At 35.0% G+C, this 21,392-nt stretch overlaps 1 protein-coding gene across 1 annotated transcript in view; it reads right to left on the bottom strand.

Annotated features, from left to right (window-relative positions):
- COL19A1 (collagen type XIX alpha 1 chain) overlaps positions 1-21,392 on the bottom strand; it is a 346,821-nt gene that overhangs the window by 156,066 nt on the left and 169,363 nt on the right. Inside the window, exons 14-15 of the mRNA XM_043591732.1 lie at positions 21,142-21,195; positions 19,469-19,504 (exon numbers count right to left, since the gene is read on the bottom strand). Of these exons, the coding sequence (XP_043447667.1) occupies positions 19,469-19,504; positions 21,142-21,195 (90 nt within the window). The remainder of the gene's footprint in view (positions 1-19,468; positions 19,505-21,141; positions 21,196-21,392) is intronic.

Raw genomic sequence — 21,392 nt, 5'->3', positions numbered from 1 at the left:
TAAGACAATAGTCTGGAAGGTAGGCTCCATTAATGGAAAAGTGTCAAGTACCTCATCATCATACATCAAGAGATATCCTCATAGATCACAAAGTTTAACCATGTATCACGTGGCACAGAGGAAGGAGCAGATAGAGGTTGTTTCTGCCCAACCAGAAAGAGAATTGAAAACATGTCCTTCCCTTCTGTTTCCTTGCATGAAGAGTTTCAGGAGAAGAATGGTGTATTAATCAGATATCAGTACTCCCGCTTTACCTCTTCTTAGGAAACCAGGAAGAAGAAGAATTCATAATGCATCGTATTTTTAATCAGACAATAAGTGAAACCTTTATAATTCTGATGGAAATAATTTCCAACCTAGAATTCAATACCAAGATAAACTAGCAATCAAGTGTGCAAGTAGAATAAAAAAATTTTAGACATGTGAAATCTCAGAAAACTTACCTCCCTTTTTATATTTTCTTAATAATTTGCTTGAAGATGCATTCACATAAATGAAAGAGTAAAACCAAGAAAGGAGATGATGGTAAAGAAAATTTGGAATCAATCCAGAAAAAAAAAAAAAAAAAGGAATCACAGAATGAGAATTTTGTAGTTTTCATGGAAAGCTAGTGGCCAAGAATGGAGTAAAAGGTCTTAATGGGACTCTTCCAAATAAAAGACTCAGTGACAGAATTTGAAAAATATGGAGGATAAGGGTGCCAGGGTGACTCAGTTGGTTAAGCATCCGACTTGGGTTCAGGTTATGATCTCAGGGATTGTGAGTTCAAGCCCTGTATTGGGCTCTGTGTTGACAGCTCGGAGCATAGAACCTGTTTCAGATTCTGTCTCCTTCTATTTCTGCCCCTTCCCCACTCATGTACTGTCTCTCTTTCTCTCTCTAATATAAAAAATAAACATTAAAGAAAAAAATAAAAACATGGAGGATAGTTACAGGGCAAACAGAGAGATAATTAGAAACACCAGAAAACAAAACAAAACATACCACAACAAAACTATTCAATAAAAGAAAAGTACACCTTGTGGCTCTACAAATACCGATGTGTACATAGTCATAAAATTGTGAAAATTTTATATTTTTTAAATAAAAGTAATACTATAACTCGATTAACAAATCACTTGTGGTTAGGCATCTAGATTGTTTCATTATTTTACTATTTCAAGCAATGCTGAAAAAATAGCCTTGTATACACATTTATTTCATAAATGAATGAGACTATCTGTAGTTAAAATTTGAAATTTTGATAAACAACATCAAATTGTCCTCCAAGAAACTGTATCCACATATATTTCCCTCACAACGTATAAGTGTTTTTCCACATTTTTGCCCACATACTGTACTATCAAACTTTTTGACCTTTGCCAATCTTTTTATTGTGGTGAGAATATTTATTTATTTATTTATTTATTTATTTATTTATTTATTTATAAATGTTTATTTATAGAGAGATTTATTTTAGAGAGAGAGAAAGAGCACAAGCAGGGGAGGGGCAGAGGGAGAGGAGACACAGAATCTGAAGCAGGCTCCAGGCTCTGAGCTGGTAAGAATATTTAACATGAGGTCTATTCTCTTAACAATTTTTAAGTGCATAATACAGTATTAACTATAGGTACAATATTGTACAGTGGATCACTAGAACTTATTAATTTTGTGTATCTGAAACTTTACATGCACTGAACAACAGCTCTGTAATTTCTCCCCCCAGCTCCTGGCAACTATCACTCTACTCTTTGTTTCTGAGTCTCACTATGTTAGATACCTCAAATAAGTGGAATCATACATTATTTGTCCTTCTGTGACTGGCTTATTTCACTTAGCTAATATCCTTCAGGTTCTTTCATGTTGTTGCAAAGGGCAGGATATCATTTTTTTAAAGGCTCAATAATATTTCTTTGTATATATACACCATATATTTGTCCATTTACCCATCAATTGACATTTAGCTTGTTTCTGTATCTTGGCTATTTGTTATAGGCATATGAAAAGATATTCAACATCAGTAATCATCAGGGAAATAAAAGTTAAAATCACAATGAAATATCACTTCACACTTGTTAGGATGGTTACTTTAAAAAAAACATAAATGTTGGCAAGGATGTGGAAAAACTGGAACACATGTACCCTGTTAGTGGGAATGTAAAATGGTGCAGTGGCTATGAAAAACAGTATAGAGGTTACTAGAAAAATTGAAAATGTAACTACATATGATCCAGATATCCCACTTCTGGATATACATACAAAGAAATTGAGACCACTGCCAATATTGTAAGGGAAAACTAATATCTCAGGGGCATTTTGATTTATATTTCTCTTGTGAGTGAATTTAGATAAGTTTTTATATGTTTAAGAGCCATTTTATTCTTTCTTTTATATAAACTCTGTTTACATCCTTACCCAAGTTTAAAAAACTGGATTCATATATATGTATATGAATTTCAATATGGGAATTGTTTGTGTGGCCACATTTACTAATTTTTTTTTATATGGGTAAAGTAACTGCATTGTCTATTTACTAGCTTTTTGTGGATGTTAAGTGAGACAAAGTGTGCTGACAGTTTTTATATTGACAAAAAAGGCATCCTCGAAAATATTAAAATTCTGAGACTTAAGTATATCTAAAAGTTAACTCAATATTTGTGGAAATTATATTGCAGGTCAATGAACAAGTCAATCAATATACAAATATTTCTTTAAACACAACCTTTTAGAAATGGGGGTCAAACATTTACCCTATATAATCATATCTATTTTATATACTGAGTAAGTTAAGGCTGTGTCAGTGTAATTTCATTTCAGTGCAAGTCGCATTAATAAGATTAGTCATGATGTATTACATAGACCCCCACCCCCGGGATATTATTCCCACGTCACTTTTCAATCTGCTGGGTTTGTAATATGATGTTTTTTCTTCATATGACAAAACTGTGATGTTCTCAAAGCCAGGAATAAATGCCTTAATTTTCAAACTACTAATCAAACACCAGAAAGTTGTCATGAAGGTAAATTACAATTAATGTTTTCTTAATATTTCAGTGAAATGGAGCAATCAGAAAGTTACCTCTGAGTTACTAAAAAAAGAGTAGTGTATCATGTGAACAAATCAATATAATTTGAGAGCCAATGTACAAATATAAAGCTATAACAAACAAGGAAATAATGGTGAACAAAAGGACAAAGCAAACAACATAAAAAAGACTCTCACATTTGCACAGAACCAAGTGGTAGAAGCCCTAGGGCAACACTTCATCAACATTTCAACAAATCTTTTGATGACCTCCACACACTCACAACAACAAATTAGGAAAAGAATGGAGAACTGACATTTATTGAGTACTGCTCTTGCGTCAGGAATTCCCCTAGAGTCTTCACATAAGTAATTGAATTTAATTCTAACAACTCTACAAAAAGAAATTTTCCTTCTTATAGATGAGAAAACAAACTTCCTAAAGGTAACATTGCAAATAAGTAGGGGACCTGAGATTTGAACTCAAATATATCTGACCTCAAAATTCAATTCTGCTTTTAATATGTTCTACTTGCTCTTCCAAAGAAATATTTGGAGGATAAGATTTATTTAAATATGCACCATGTTAGCCCATGAGTGGGATTTCAGGTCATCTTATCAAATTATAAGATCTGACAGGATCACCCTTGACATTTTTGATATATGAGGATATTAAACTTTAGAATATATTTTGTTGGGAAACCAAGAAGTGATTGTAAAACAGAATAGCATTCTATAAGAAATGGAATGAAAACTCAACAGCATAGACTGAAGGGAAGTAAGAATGGCAGTGCCTCCGAAGGCCTCTGAGGATTAGAATTGGCCAGAGGCTGAATGAAGCAGTAGTACTGTTAGCAGTGTGGTAAATAAAAGAGCAATGATTTGCTGGATTTGTTTAAAAAGGATTGTTGGAGACGATTCTCCATGAATATTTGGCATTTCTGCTTATCTTACGAGTGAGGTACTAACTGCTCTATGCTCTAAGCCATCTTTTCACTCACCAGCCTAGCTAAAAGGGAATCTAGAAAACTCAAACTTAATCATGACTCAGCCACCTAATATGCTCTTGTTATCTTGCTATGGTGCTAGATTCTTAGCTAATTGACTGAATACACTGCTCACTCAGCACACTTATGGTAGCACACTAACATAGAGCAGGGGGTTTCTGTAACTTTTGTTAACAGAAACCCATGGGGAAGGGGAAAAAAAAAAGAGGTTAGAGTGGAAGAGAGCCAAAACATAAGAGACTCTTAAAAACTGAGAACAAACTGAGGGTTGATGGGGGGGGGGGGGGTGGGAGGGAGGGGATGGGTATCGAGGAGGGCACCTTTTGGGATGAGCACTGGGTGTTGTATGGAAACCAATTTGACAATAAACTTCATATATTGAAAAAAAATAAAAAATAAAATAAAATAAAAAATGGGTTTCTGTAAGTTTTGTTAAAAATGTATATTTCCTTATTGATATACTGGATTAATGCTTCAGGTCAAGGGGAAAGATCAGTTCAGAAACTTAAGAAGCAAATCATCTGGTTTTCTAAGGCAGATTTGGATGATTTTGGGATTGTTCAGCTGGTTGGGTCTAGGATCTAGGGGTACATGGTTGAAATCAGTGCTCTAGGTCGGCCTCATCTACATGCTTAGAGTCCTACCTATTAATAATAGCCCTCATTGAATGGTACATGAGACAAATTGAACAGTTCTGGTGTCAGCCTCTTTTGGTAAAGTTATTAAGAGTGGTGGATGAAGTGGCATATTCAAAGGATAATTTGCCAGGAGCCAAGACAGTATAGAAAAGAGGAATGGATATTGTTGGGAGACAATGGGTCTTTCCATGGGTCTTTCATGTTTCTGCATGTCTTGTGAGGGAGGTACTAATTGCTCTTTTGTACTTCTGTATTATCTTTTTAAAGATGCTTATACAGAAAAGCAAAGGGAATATTTGCTTACTGTTCAGAATTTTAAGGATAATGTCTTCCTCTTGGACAAAGCACTTGGTTTTTTTTTTTTTTGTAGTCTATTAAAAAAGATTTGGGTTCCCTAAACTTGGAGTTTCTCAATTGTGACACAAATCCATTGTATGTGCAGCACTTGGATTATTCCTGAGGTTTGGTGGCAAGAGCATCATGAAGCTCGTGCTGCCTGCTGCCATGAATAACAATACCTTTGTCTTTGACTCAGTATCTCAAGTTTTCTGCTAGGATCCATTAAACTGTGGCAGGCTAAACTATTACAAGTAGGGTATAATTTCATACCTTCCACAGTTCTTGACACTGTTAAGTCAAACCCTTTCTTTATATTGCAGATATGTCTAACTTCACTACTTTTTACATTTAATCTCTATCCTTTTAAAATAATTTTTTTAATGTTTATTTATTTTTGAGACAGAGACAGAGCATGAATGGGGGAGGGTGAGAGAGAGAGGGAGACACAGAATCTGAAGCAGGCTCCAGGCTCTGAGCTGTCAGCACAGAGCCCGACGCGGGGCTCGAACTCACTGACCGTGAGATCATGACCTGAGCCGAAGTCGGACGCTTAACCGACTGAGCCACCCAGGCGCCCCTAAAATAATATGATAAAAGACAGGATTTTTAAAAATGTTATTAAAGAGATAGATATTAGATTATATGCAGCTAAATGAAGTAGAATTCCTAAGGAAATTTAAAAGGTGAAATAATATAATTTCAGAATTTGAAATAATTGTTAAAACCTTCCGTTTTGACTATTAGTCAGTCTATACTGACTACTATATTAGTCAGTGACATGCCCGAAATAAAATAAATAAAAAGTTGCACACTTCAGGATAGACTTGAGTCACTTGGCCTTTCACCCAGTGTTTACTTATTTATCAAAAGAAACTTAATGAATTAAAACATATAAAGCTTCTATTCATGTCTGCAGTATATTAAACAGAAGGTAAGATTCTTCAGTTAGGGAGATAATTCAAATTGCCCATAAACATGTCTCTCAAACTGACAAAAATAAATCAGGGACAATAAGTGACATCAGGATTGCCACTGTTGAAAAATAATACAAGATAAGGGGACTATCTGCCCTAAATTAATTACTTTTAGTTGGAAGGAGGTCATCTGCCCTTTACTATAATGTTCAAGTGAGTGAATTTATATTTTCCTATAGGTATTTTAACTGTAGGATTTGGTGATATTTTATTTTGACAATATGTTTGTCAGTGAAAAATATCTATTTCTTCTTCCTAAGAAGAAGAAATTTTTATTGAGTACCTACTCTGCACTTTCAGTCTCTGGGCATGCATAAGATAGAAAATGTTGCTATCATCATAGAGATTATACTAGAAGTAAAAAAGAAAATATTTCAATTCTGCTTGTTGTTAATAATTCTCTTAAGAAGAAAGAACTCTGCCCTTAAAGACACCAGTGTTATACAAAAATTCTCTTTGAACATTTCCAAGAAATTACTTTATAAAGGCCTCATTCCTATTGACATTAATTCATATTTATATGTATATGTATATGTATTGATATTTTGCCACTGAATATTAGCATAATAACAATGAGAACACTAGCTAAAAGTTAAATAGTACTTACTAGAAGTCAGTCATTATTCAAAAAATTTTACATATACTAGTTAATTTAATCATCACTTCAGTGCTATGCAGTAAGAAGTATTATCATTCCATTTTATAGATGCTGAAACTAGGGCACAGAAAAGTCAAGTAAAACGGTCAGGTTCAAACCCTGGATGAAGGGACTGTATAACTCCTAAGCCATAATGTGTGAATTTTTGGTTTGTTAAAACCAGTAGAATAGTTAAGTGGAATAAAAATAATTCTAATTCTTTTAGAGAGCACTTTTAAATTCCATTTTATAGATGAATATAAATTCTTACCAAAAAAATTTTTATATACTTAGAGTGGAACTGAATTTAATGAATTCCTGCATATATTTGACTTAAATACACATTCTTCTCCATGTAATGTTTCAAAGGGCTTATCCATTTTATAATTTTCTAATAGCATTTGAGATACATTTAAATTTATTTTTCTAGACTGCTGACTATCTCAACATGAAAAAATAGCTCCTTCATAAAATTCCTAAACTGCCAATGTATAGCACTTTTAGGAAGAAAGTTTTATTATTGAGCTTTAAAATACATAATTTAGAATTGTGATGAAAACAATTTGAAATGTCTTTTGAAATAGAAGCAAACTATAAACAGAAGGGTAGAAGGAGCTATTCTCAAATCATTTATCTAATGAAAGATATATAAATCACCTTCTGTCAAATGAGCTGATGATACATTTTCCCAAAACATAAATCTTCTCTGAGGCTGAACATAAATCTTTCTAAGGCCTTAAGCATCAACTCCCCTATATTTCTACACAGTCAATAATCATAGTTTTGTAGTATAGAAACACTTTCTATTTTAATCCAATGATTCATTCATACAAGTCTTTTGTCCACAAATTAAAAAAAAAGATTGATTTTTTAAAATATTTGAATTGCCTTCTTTCTTCTGGCTCACTAGCTCCCCAAGAATCTCAAGATTGAGCTAGATCATCAGTTTCAGAAAGTTAACAGTTAATTAAATATGAATTATGCAACTTTTTAAGACAAAATTTAAATTCAGGCAATTCATAGAAAGACCATATAAATAATTCAGATTTTGATATGTAAGGAATTTTAAATAATCTTAAATTGAATTGCCTATTAATTACTATGCAATAGTATATATATTTATATGTATATATAAAAGTATATAATACATAGACACTATACAGCATATATTTATTCAATCCAGAACTGAAAGAAACTATGTTCTATGGATATTTAATAAGAACTTTTCTATTTCATTCACCTAAAAAGAGATGGTTATAGTTCCTCAGGAATCTTAGTAAGAAAACATTATTTAGTAGTTGAGTCTGTGATTTAAATGTATTTAAATTAAATAACTGCTTAAATTACAGTATAAGAATTCTAGCAAAAATGGTTTTCTCTTAAATAACTAAATGTTTTATGTAATACCAACATAACTACAGTTGTACAAATACTTGTAGACTGTTTATATGCTAACTGCAAATGATGAGTTTGAAAATGATCAGTTTTAAACAACTGCTTGCTTTTTCATAGACCAAATAGGTTCTGAGAAGGCAACGACAGGTGTTGTTTCTGTGTTGCCAGTAGCCAGCATAGTATCTGACACATGGTTAGCATTCAAGTAAGTGGGTAGATCAAAGGAGGAAGAAAGGGTGAGAATGGACCTCATCATCTACTGAACTGATCATTCTTAGATCTTCAACACATTAATTTTGGGGAAAGAAACTATTTCAAGGCTTCCCTTATGTGAATACTATATGATCTCTTGTTTATTGAGGTCATCTGTTAATTTGTATGTCATTTGATTTATAAATGACCAGCTGAGATTTTCTCTCGGGTGCCTGATATTTAAGGTAGTTTCATATTTAAGGTAGTTTGGGAAGGGTGAAATCTGTGCTCCTTCTCTGTGCCTAATTTTCACTTATGATAGATTTATTCAGGTACCAAGGGATTGACATTTAAAATATCATTTAGTAAGCATATCGAAGACACTTCTGCTATTACTGACTTAACCTGTGGCTTCTGTGTAAACATTTGGTGTCATCTGGATGAGTATTTAATAACTCCCCAAAGGGCCAGGGCCAGAGTAACATAGTCATTTTCCTGGGAACTAAAATTAGTGGATATATTCCATGAAATAGCACTGTTCTACCCTGCTTCACCTGTCTCTTCTGAAATGACACGCAAAGGACAAAAGAGGGAAGCAGGCAGAGGTGTTAGCCAACTGTCTTATTTCCATATTAGTCTCTGCCTTGCTTCTGAAGCTTCAGTTACAGATTTTGGCAAAACTTTAGTGTAAAAACAGCAGTATATTTTTTTAGTTGAGGAATATCTGTTAATAGTGAGTAACAGTAAGACTACAGAACATATGTAACAATTTTAAGAAGTTATATATAAAGACACAAAGTTATATATAAAGAAGTTACATATAAAGTTGTTGATAACAAATGACAAAGAACTTAATAATTTGCACTTATACTTGCACATTTAAATGTAAGGATTTATATTTAATATTTAAATGTAAAGTGGTGTTGGCAAGGATCCAGAGAAAGAACCCTCTTACACTGTTGGTTGGAATGCAAACTGGTGCAGCTTCTCTGTAAAACAGTATGGAGGGTCCTCAAAAAGTTAAAAATAGATCCTCTCTACCATCCAGCAATTACACTACTAGGTATTTACCCAAAGGATACAAAAATACTGAGATGAAGGGATACATGCACCCTGATGTTTATAGCAGCATTATCAAAAATAGCCAAATTCTGGAGAAAGCCCAAATGTCCACCAACTGATGAATGGATGAAGAAGATGTGGCATGTATATACATACACATATACATTTACATATACCTATACATAAACATACACACACATTACTCAACCATCAAAAAGAATGAGATTTTGCCATTTGCAATGACTAGGATGAAGCTAGAGTGTATTATGCTAAATGAAATATATCAGTCCAAAAAAAGACAAATATCATATGTCACTCATACATAGAATTTAAGAAACAAAAAGGAACATAGGGGGAAAAAGACAGAGGCAACCCATAAAACAGACTCTGATGTTTCATGGTTTCAGATTCATGGTTTCAGAATAATTTATGAGAACTTACCTTAACACAAATTTGCACTATGACCTTAGATAAACTGTATTTTGATCAAAGAAATTTGAAGGTCCATCTATGTTGTTGCTAAGGGCAGGATTTCCTTCTTTTTATGGCTAATTACACACACACACACACACACACACACACACACACACACACACACTACATACTCTTTATCCATTCATCTGTTGAAGGACACTTAGGTTGTTTCCATGTCCTGGCAATTGTGAATCTATGTGCTTCACCCCACGAGCTTCATGAACTCAGGCATCCAGGTATCTTCCCAGCTTTGGGAATTTCTCAGGCATTATTTCTTTAAATAAGTTTTCTAACTGTCTCTCCTCTCTTCTCTTTTTGGTAACCCAATAATGTACAGGTTGTTTCTATTAATGATATCCCATAGCTCATGTAGGCTTTCTTTACTCTCTCATTCTTCTGTTCTGCTCTGACTGAACCTGCCTTCTACTTGACAGATTCTTTCTTCTACTTGATCCAGTCTGTTTATGCTCTCTACTGCATTTATTGCATTTTTCAGCTCCAGAATTTGTCTGATTCTTTTTTATGATTTCTCTCTGTGAAACTTCTCATTTTATTGATGTATTATTCTCCTGATTTCATTGAACTGTCTTTCTTATAGCTCGCTGAGCTTCCTTAAAATAACTATTTTGAATTCTTCATCAGGCAAATCGCAGATTTCTATTTCTTTGGGGTCTGTTATTGCAAAATTATTGTGTTCTTTGTTGGTGTCATGTTTCCTTGATTTTTAGTGTTCCTTGAAGTCTTGTGTTGCTGTCTTCATATCTGAAAAAGCAGTTACCTCTTTCAGTCTTTACTCTTTCTCTCAGTTCATAACTGAGAGAAATACCTTCCATCAACCCTGTTAGGGATTCTAAGGCTTTGTCAGACCTTTTACTCAGATATGCCCACTCCATGCTTCTTCTTTCTTCTTCTGGAGAAATTCTTAAGGTTTTATGCCTTCTCTCAATACTACACAGTCAGGATTATGCTGACTATGGTGCTTTTTTTAGGGCAGTGATGAATGCCCAATTTTGTGTGTTTCTCTCAATCCCACAGAGTGGAACCAGCTTCTTCAGGTGCTGACTAGTCCTCTGCAAAGGCTCATTCTTGCTGCCACAGGGAGCATACACATAGAGCTGGCCATGAGGTAGATGTGTGTGGAGGTGAGGCACAGGAAGCCTTGGGCCATTGGAGAGAAAATCAAAAGTGAAGAATGCCCTGCAGCTTGTGGGTGAATTTCCTAGTGGAGTCTGGGGGCACACACTCTGTAGGATTCACATGCATTTGGTGCCCCCTGAGAGTCCTTTCTGCTGTTCTCCCAACACCCACTGCAACACACAAGACACCTCAGTATTCTGGCTGAGGCAGGAAGGAAGTAGGTTTTTTGGGTAGCATCCTGCATAGCTAGGGCAGGTGAATTCTCACTCACATGTTCTCATCTTCCCCAGCAGGAGAAATCATGGGCTGAGAAAGTCTCTCTTGGCATGAGCTAAAAAAGCCTTGGGAGGAGTGACAACTGTAAATTGAAACTGTTCCTTTTATCCTTTTCAATTTCTTTGCTTTAGGGGTATGCTGGAACTTCTCCACTAGACTCCTTCCTGGACTTCTACATGGCTATCCTATCCATGGGTGATTGTCTAAATTGATGTCCTTTAGCAGGAATATGGTGGAAAAGCCCTATTATACTATGATGGTGATGTCCAGTAAGTCACTTGTTAAGTGTCATTGTGATATTCATTCCAGGTATGGGTGCAACTAAATAAGTTTTGAAAATGTGATTTGATAACATTTTAAAAACTAGAATCTGAATATATATATATGTAAAATATATTTATAAAGGAATTATTCTTTTTTTGTTAATAAGTAGTTGCTTAGAGAATTTCAGCTGGAATCATGGCACAATTTGGTTTTATTTGGCTTCATTTGTGCTACTGAAAGCACAAGTCCAAAATTATAGCAATATATTTAATATTTTTATGGATTAGATGCCAAATTTTATATTCCAGGAGTTAAAGTGCTGACAAATGAATAATAAATCAGGCAGGATAAGGTAAAACCTAAAACTGTGAATTAAAGACTTTTATTTCAATTTATACTTTTGTGTATAATCAAGTAATAGGAACCACAGATTTATTCTATTTGGCTAGCACTCTGCTTTTTAAAAAATAAATATTAAGCAATTTTATAGAAAACTGACTTAAGAAAACTTCAATAAACAAATGACCTTAAAATAATAAAAACGGAATAAACAGAGCAAAAATTTTGTGAGAAAGAAAACATCCATCCAAATGATTTTCATCAAAATCATAAGAGCTGATCCTTATTTTATACAAACTATCTAAGAGAAATAAGGTTAATAAGTGGAATTAATGAGGCTAAAAAGCAAAGATTAGAATACTTACAAAGACAATATTCATTAAACATCATTTTTCCTCAGGGCATACTATGTGCCAAACTCTATTCTGTATGCTTAGAATTCAACGATGAACAAAACTCACAAAGAACCTTTGCCTCTCATGGGATTCAAAGTCAAAGATACAGGAATGTTGACAACAAATAATCTAGTAAGTAGGCATTTTAAATGATACGTTAGAGAGTGATAAGTGCCATGGAGAAAATGATAAAAATGAAGTGCTAATACAGATTAGAAATTCCATGTGGGTATGTGTAATTTTAAATAGAGTAGCTCTCATTGATAAAACTTAAAGGAAGTAGCTATGCACATGGTTGGAGCAGGCAGAGTAAACAGCAACAAACCTTCTCATGTGGGAGTGTACCAGACATGCCTGAAGAACTGCAAGAAGGCCATTGTTGTGGAACCAAGTTAGCAAGATGAGAAGAATAAGAAAATGAAGTCAGAAATGCAAGGAGAGTTGACTTTTGTAAGACTTTGTAGGCCATTGTATAGAATTTGGCTTTTACTCTGAATCAGATGGAGAAACATTGGAGATTTTGAACAGAAGCATGACAAGGAAACTTTTTGGCCTCTGTTTTTTTGTAAAACTCAAGGAGATCAAAGGAAGAAGTGGGGAGACCATTAACTGGATCCTGAAATAATCCAGGGATGATGGTATCTAGAACCAGGTAGTAATAGTAGAAATGTGAGAATCAGTCAGATTCAGATATACATTGAAGGTGAGGCCAATAGAGTAAATAATTTGTAAGGCTAATTCACTTATATTTGCAGTTATAAAATTTCTAAGTAAATTAGAAGTAATTCAACTTTGATAAAAAATATATATCATTGACTTTCAGGAAGGCCTAGTAGTTCCTACTGAATTAACATACTTACAGATAACAACTATAAACTCCAATATAAAAGCAACTACCTGAAGGGGCGCCTGGGTGGCTCAGTCGGTTAAGCATCCATTTGTGAGTTCCCGCCTGCATTGGGCTCTGTGCTGACAGCTCAGAGCCTGGAGCCTGCTTCAGATTCTGTGTCTCCCTCTCTTTCTGCTCCTCACCCCCCTCTCTCCCTCCCTCAAAAATAAATAAACATTACAAAAAAAACCCCACAACTACCTGAAGACACTGGAAAATCAACAGAAGCAGGTAGGGGTGTGCCCGCGTGGCTCAGTCAGTTAAATATCTGACTCTTGGTTTTGGCTCAGGTCATGATCTCACAGTTTGTGAGACTGAGCCCAGCATCAGGCTCCATGCTGGCAGCACAGACCCTGTTTGGGATTCTTTCTCTCTCTCTCTGCCCTCCCCTGAATGTGCACGTGTGAGTGTGTGTGCGTGTGTGTGTGTGTGTGTGTGTTGTGTATGTGCTTTCTCTCTCTCTCTCAAAATAAATAAACTTAAAAAAACAAAACAACAACAAAAAAAACCCAAAGCAGGTAGGTACTGGAGAGGAGTCAACATGCAGAAAAACAAAACAGCATGTGATCGGTTTCCTGTTTCCAAAATGTTTCATTTGGAGGCAAGCCACAGTCTGGGTCACAGGGTAGCTAAATGGAGAGCCTGCATTCTTGATGGATTGAAAGTTAGAGGGCAGAATTTTGAGCAGATGTACATACTGGAAAGTAAAGAAATGTGTGGTTTCCAAAATTCTGTAGAGAAAGGCAGTCCCAAATTCTGTGTATAAAGTCTGCCCAAACCTCTAGCTGACCCCTAACCATACACACGCAGTACACACGCCAAGCAGCTCAGGTTAGGCTAAAAGAATAAAACCAGGATTTCCGCTGTTGTCAACTACAGGGAAGAGAGTTTACAACGTCTGTCCAGCTAATTTAACTCCTTGCTTTGAAAACACATTAATGTTTGGGGTGCCTTGGTGGCTCAGTCAGTTAAGCATCCAACCCTTGATTTCAGCTCAGGTCATGATCTCACAGTTCGTTGGTTTGAGTCCCTCATCAGGCTGCACACTGACAGTGCAGAGCCTGCTTGGGATTTTCTCTCTCGCCCTCTCTCTCTGCCCCTCCCTTGCTTGTGCTCCTCTCTCTCTCTCAAAATAAATAAACAAAAAACAAACCCCCCCCCCCAAAAAAAAAACCCCATATTAATGCTCTTCAGAGAAGTAGGAGTTCAGAGTTCCAGTATCATTCACATGCTTAAAATGCAGTCCAAAATTTTTTGACATAGAAGTTAGCATTAAAACATTACCCATTCTAGGGGCACGTGTGTGGCTCAGTTGGTTAAGTAGCCAACTTCAGCTCAGGTCATTATCTCATGGTCTGTGAGTTAGAACCACGCATAAAGCTCTGTGCTGATGGCTTGGAGCCTGGAGCCTGCTTTGGATACTGTGTGTCTCTGTCTCTGGTGCTTCTCCCTCTCTCTCTCTGCCCCTCCCCTGCTCTCTCTGTCTCTCAAAAGAAAAATGAATAAACATTGAAAAATAAAAAAAAAAAATTACCTATTCTAAAGAGAATAGACAGTAAACAGAGACCAACTTGACATTACTCAGATGATGGAATTTTAAGACAAAGATGTTTAAAACATCTATCAAAACTATTCTCAAGGACGTGAAAGAAAATATGGCTCCCAGGGAATGAAAAGATAGAAAATGTCAGAAGAGAAATAGATATTATTTTTTATTTATTTATTTATTTATTTATTTATTTATTTATTTATTTAATATGAAATTTACTGTCAAATTGCTTTCCATACAACACCCAGTGCTCATCCCAACAGGTGCCCTCCTCAATGCCCATCACCCACTTTCCCCTCCCTCCCACCCCCCATCAATCCTCAGTTTATCCTCAGTTTTTAAGAGTCTCTTATGGTTTGGCTCCCTCCCTCTCTAACTTTTTTTTCCCTTCCCCTCCCCCATGGTCTTCTGTTAAGTTTCTCAGGATCCACATAACAGTGAAAACATATGGTATCTGTCTTTCTCTGTATGGCTTATTTCACTTAGCATAACACTCTCCAGTTCTAGGAATTTACCCAAGGGATACAGGGATACAGAGTGCTGATGCATAGGAGCACTTGTACCCCAATGTTTATAGCAGGACTTTCAACAATAGCCAAATCATGGAAAGAGCCTAAATGTCCATCAACTGATGAATGGATAAAGAAATTGTGGTTTATATATACAATGGAATACTACTTGGCAATGAGAAAGAATGAAATGTGGCCTTTTGTAGATATTATTTTTTTAAAAAGCAAACGGAAATTCACTAACTTAAAAATATAGTATCTGAAATGAAAAATTCAAAGGATGGTCTTAACAACAGAATGGAGATGACCAATAATGAGTAAGTTTGAAAAGAGTTCACTAGAAATGATCCATTCAAAAGAGGAGAAAATTATATGGAAAACAAAGGAATGTGTGGGAAAATATTTTATGTAATTGTATGTAACTAGAGTCTCAGAAGGAGAAGAGAGAGATAATGAGGCAGAAAACAAATTTGATGAAACAATGGACAATTTCCCAAATTAGGTGAAATACATAAATTTACAGATCAAAGAAGCTCAGGAAAAGCAGGAAAAATTTGAAGGTAAACGCCTCTATATCAGGTGATATAGGTACATCTAATGTGCAGCATGGCTAGGGAGTCACTAATCTACAGAATGAGGCAGCAAGTCTGCAGTAGAGCTGGGGCTCAAGTGCTAAGCCCTGTGACTCAAAGTGTGGTCTGAGAACAAGTAGCATCTGCATCCTCCAGTTAGAGATGGAGAATCTTGGGGTGCCTGGTGCTTCAGTCAGTTAAGCGTCCAACTCTTGATTTTGGCTCAGGTCATGATCTTATGGTTTGTGAGATTGGGCCCCAATTGGGCTCTGCACTGACAGCCTGTCTCTCTCTCTTTCTTTCTCTCTCTCACTGCCCCTCCGCTGCTTGTTCTCTCTTGCTCTTTCTTGATCTCTCTCTTGCAATAAAATAAACATTTAGAAACAAGACAAAACAAAAAAAGAAATGTAGAATCCCACCCCCACCTCAGACTATGAAATAAACTATGCATTTGAACAAGACCCCTGAATGTTTCTGTGCGTATTAAATTCTGAGAAGCATTAAGGCACCTGAGCTCTCTGGAGTCCTTGAATGGCTGGGTTAAGGCTATAATTAAAGGTGCCTTCCTGCCCTTAATCTCCTCCACTTAACCAAGAAGGCTTCAATCTTAATTTAGTTTTACTAGTATGCCTCTCTAATGGAAAGGGACATTTTTTTATTACTATGCATTAAGTTGGGTTTCAGGTGAAAGCCAGACTTCTCAAAAGTCTAAAGCTTTTGAACAGAAGAAAGCTTGTTCCATTATAGTGCTCATATACAACAGCTTTGGATTCCAGCTCTATATTTAGAACTACTCAGGGAGGTTTAAGGATACTGGTCCACACCAGATCTACTGAATTGTAATTTCTGGGGGTGGAGCCACAGATTGGTATGTTTTAAAGCTCTATAGTGGATTTAGTGTACAACTAGCTTTGAGAATCACTATGGATGAATTCTCAGTTTATTAACTCCTATATAACAATGTTTCGTTTAATGTAAATACAATGGAGGCAGTATAGCTTCCAAGTTTAGCTTTCTTGAAAACTGTTACAAATCATTTCATTAAAATGTATTAATCTGCATTATAAGGTCAATTAAATATTTAGTACATGGTAAGGTGGTATACATTTCAGTTCATTCCTATTTCATAGTTAACATTTGATTATGTGTTTTTTTAATTTTTAAGATATGTATGTATGTATGTATTCATTTTCTTTCCAGTTTTTATTTAAATTCCAGTCAGTTAACAGTGTAATATTAGTTTAAGGTGTAGAATTTAGTGATTCATCACTTATATACATCTGCTGCTCATACAAGTGCCCTCCTTAACCCCATCACCCATTTAGCCCAATCTCCCCATCCACCTCCCTTCTGGTAACCCTCAGTTTGTTCTCCATAGTTAAGAGTCTGTTTCTTGGTTTGCCTCAACTTTTTTCTCCTATGTTCCTCTGTTTAGTTTCTTAAATTTCACATATGAATTAAATCATATGGTATTTATCTTTCACTGACTTATTTCGCTTAGCATAATACTCTTTAGCTCCATATATGCTGCTCAAATGGCAACATTCCATATTTTTGGGGGGCTGAGTCATATTCCATTATATATAATTATATATATATATGTATATATGTATGTATATACATATACATGTATGTATATACATATACATATATGTATATGTATATACATATACATATATGTATATGTATATGTATGTGTGTGTATATTTTTTCATTCATCAGTTGATGGACATTTAGTCTCTTCTCATAATTTGCCTATTGTTGATAATGCTGCTATAAACATCAGGGTGCACGTATCCCTTCAAATCAGTATTTTGTATCCTTTGGGTAAATACCTAGTAGTGCAATTGTTGGATCATAGGGAAGTTCTATTTTTAACTTTTTGAGTAACTTCCACGCTGTTTTCCAGAGTGGCAGCACCAGTTTGCATTCCCACCAACAGTGTAAGCAGGTTCCCCTTTCTCTGCATCCTTGTCAACACTTGTTGTTTTCTGTGTTGTTGATTTTAGCCATTCTGACTACTGTCAGATGATATCTCATCATAGTTTTGATTTGTATTTCCCTGAAGATGAGTGATACGTCTGTTGACCAACTGTATATCTTCTTTGGAAAAATGTTTATTCATGTCTGCTGCCTGTTTTTTAACAGTAGATTATGTTAATAAAGTAACGACAAGCATATAACTAGTAATACCAATATTTAACTTTATGAAATAAACATTTCATTTCACAGTGGTTTTGCCTTGTCATGTCTTTATGTAACTGTAAAAATTAGCTTGTACTCCCTTAGTGCCTGCCAGCTAAATACTGCTGGGATCTATAGGGTACTACTTGGTGGGAAGACATTAGCTGTCATTAAAAATCCATGAAATAGATATATTCCAATACAATTTTCTGGGCCAGGGGCCAAAACTGCATTTTCAGGTGAAATGATAAACATAGATTACACTTTGCTCTTCAAACACAAGTTGGGAATGACTAGGAAATCAGATAACTAAATAGAGTGGGTGAGCATATAACTTAGTTGAACAAAAGAAAGCATGTGACTTAAGTAACATGAGCAGTCTTAACTGTAAATCACTGCCAAATAATTTTAAAAATAAATTCCACAAAGTATAAAAAAGATGAATAATATTCAGTTAAAACTACCCCTCAAATATATACTTTTTATTTCCATCTGAAAATGAAATCTTCGAGCACAGAATTTCATGGTAAATTGAATTTGGTTATTCCTAAGTTATCTGTTTGATTCCTTAGATTTCTCATTTATGAAGAAATATCTGTCCTTTAAGTAAGCATTGCAAAAATTGTTTGTGTAAGATATTATTAACATATTGTTCAGAATATGTATGACATTTTCAAGGACAAAGATAAATGTAAATGTTATCAAAGCCACACAGTCTTTGAGATTACTGTTCTGCCTTGTTAGGAAGAGCTCAACACAGATACTAGAAGATTTCCTTTAAGCCTGACCTTCTACAATCAGAACATGTCTGAAAACTGATGATTTAAATTCTTAATTTATGTCATTAGGTAGTATCAACATAAAATCCAAGAGACCTCAGGCTACAAATGATCTTATTTAAGAAAGTTTCCTCTTTTCTATTAGGCTTAGAGTCACTGTTAGACCAAATCTTTAAGTTAAATGAGAGTCCTTAATGGCCTATGAAGAAAATCCATAACAGTAAATTATACCTAAATATAAAGTCATTATATATTTATGATTAAATGCTTAATAAATGATGAACCATTTAACTGAGAACAATCTCATGTACACATTAGGAACTTTTCTCATAAATCTGCTACTGAAATACTGCCATTTTATCATTTGTGAATCTTAGAAGCAAATCATATAGGAAAAAAACTGGTCTTGGACAGGTTTTGGGGAATGTAACAATCATTTTAAATAGGTAGCTGTTTTTACCCACTGGGCGATTATAGTTTATTTTGTTCTTTTACGGTTTTTAGAGTAGGTAGAACAGTCTCTGCTTCCATTAACGTTAAATATCATGTTAAGAACGTATAATCAAACATTCAAGGGGCATGATTATGAACCATATGGAGGGTAGAGAAAATTGCTCACAATTGGTACTGCCTCCAGACTTTTCTAGTAACTCCCAGTATGACCTCAGGTTATGTACTTCACTGATGTGGGCAGATGCCTCATCTTTAAAATCTGGAGGTTTAACTAGATCTATTCTAGGGTAACTTTCAGTTCTCAAAATATCCTATGGCTTAAATTCTGGTTTAGTCATGATGTAGTGTGAAAAATGAACAGGGCATTTCAATTTTGAATTCTGATTTGGAGAATACTTACAGTTAAGGCTGGTGGTCCTGGAGGTCCTGTATCTCCCTAAAATAGGTTAAAGAATAGTTGCAGTTACCAGTGATCCTTTTCTGCACATTTTATTTTTAAGTTTTCTGAATGGATAGAAGCAATATAGATATATATATGTATATATGTATATATATATGTATATATGTATACACACACACACACACACACACTTTGAAGGAAAAAATAGAATTTCATCTTGATAAATTCTCCACACGGTGAAAAATGCATGATGTGCTTTTAGCTCTCATGATATAAATATCATCTTGTGCACCCCCATACTTTCTATAACAGCAGAACTTGTTTTGAAAAGCTAAAATAATCTAATTTTCTATTCTTTTGTCTATGAATCCAAAATTAGAAAGAATATCTCTTCAAATATGGTTACTTGCCAGTGGAGCAGCTGGGAAGTGTCACAACGACAGATAATTTTTCTGACAAAGTTAGTATGAGGATCAGCAGAAATAATAAATGGATCTCCCCACTTCATGCCTCCCAGCTGCAAGAAGCAGTCCCATTGCCTCTTACAAAGCTCTGCTAAATTGACATTGCACTTGCTATCAATTTTAAGAGGCCTTGCCTATATTTATGTATTTTTAAATACAAAAATTGCTTTGCTGACCTATGTGAATACAAATTAACAAGTGGATATATTGAGAACCCTTTCAAAATCTTAAAAAAATGGCTCATATAAAAGTTTACTATTTTCTGATTTATATGTCATCTATATGCTTTATTGTATCAGGACCCTGGTTTATTTCATAAGAACTCTTAACCATTAAGAGCAAGCATCATTGCTATAATGCTCTTTATGTGGTCATTATAGAGAATTTATACTGTGTGGTATAAAGCTCTGAGATGTGTTCTCATGTTGAAAGTATCTCTATAAATTTTTCTTTTCTCATCTGACATAGTCACCTCAAAAGTAAAGACTTAGCGTTGAGTAATCATTACTTTTTGGAACAATTGAATAAAAGTAGCCAATACTTGTTAAGGAACATCGACATAGCTTAAATCACTCACTGAGGACTGATTTGCAAGATCAACTTTAACATAGAGGTAAATATTGAAGACAGACGAGGATTTCCAAATGTGCTAAGAATGGAGAACAAAATACAGTATGAACACCCCACACATACAATTCTTATCAAAATGGGGTCATGCAATGACCTTATTCTATGACTCTTGGTTTTAGTATTTCTAAATCTCTTTTCAAGGTCACTGCCAATATATCATGATAAAATGGCATGTGAGAAAAAGTGGCAGGAAATGAAGCATTCAGACTAAGAATGAATTAGGAAGTTAACCTCCTTCCCGCTAAAGGCCACCTGCTTCAGCATTATGGTAGCAGTTCAGTGCTACTGGCAAAATTCCCCGATACAAGACACAGTTGCTAATTTGGCAATGCAATAGCTAATACTGTTAAGTGAGGGAGAGAAAGTGAAATCTTATAAACACAAATTAATGTCAACTAGCAGTTGTGCTTTTAGTTTCTTCAAACTAATTAAATGAACCAAAAGGCTTTTCTTCAGATGCTTTTAACATACAGCCTTTGGTTAATTTTAGCAAAATTAACTTTTTCAATGAAAAGTCACTGCATGTGTTCTCAGAATTTTCTTAAGGAAAACTGACATTCTTCTGGGTGGATACGATACCTTTTCTCCTTTTGGGCCAGGGGGGCCCCGAGGACCCAAGTCACCTTTCAAACCCTGTAGGAAGAATACAACCAATGTGATTTCTGTATGCAAGTCACAGAAAGCTGACATTTCTAACAAGTCATTAGTCACAAGATAAATCATAATTTACTGAACTCCCAAATCTCATTCTTCAGTTTGTAGTATAGAAAGAAAGAGAGACAACTGGTACTAAAATGATAAGCAACATCTGTGTTGTGGTGAGTACAGAT

Source organism: Prionailurus bengalensis, chromosome B2 (assembly GCF_016509475.1).
Source record: "Prionailurus bengalensis isolate Pbe53 chromosome B2, Fcat_Pben_1.1_paternal_pri, whole genome shotgun sequence".
In the NCBI taxonomy this organism is placed as follows: domain Eukaryota; kingdom Metazoa; phylum Chordata; class Mammalia; order Carnivora; family Felidae; genus Prionailurus; species Prionailurus bengalensis.
The sequence above is the reverse complement of the archived record's forward strand: the minus strand, read 5'-3'. Positions and strand labels throughout refer to the sequence as shown.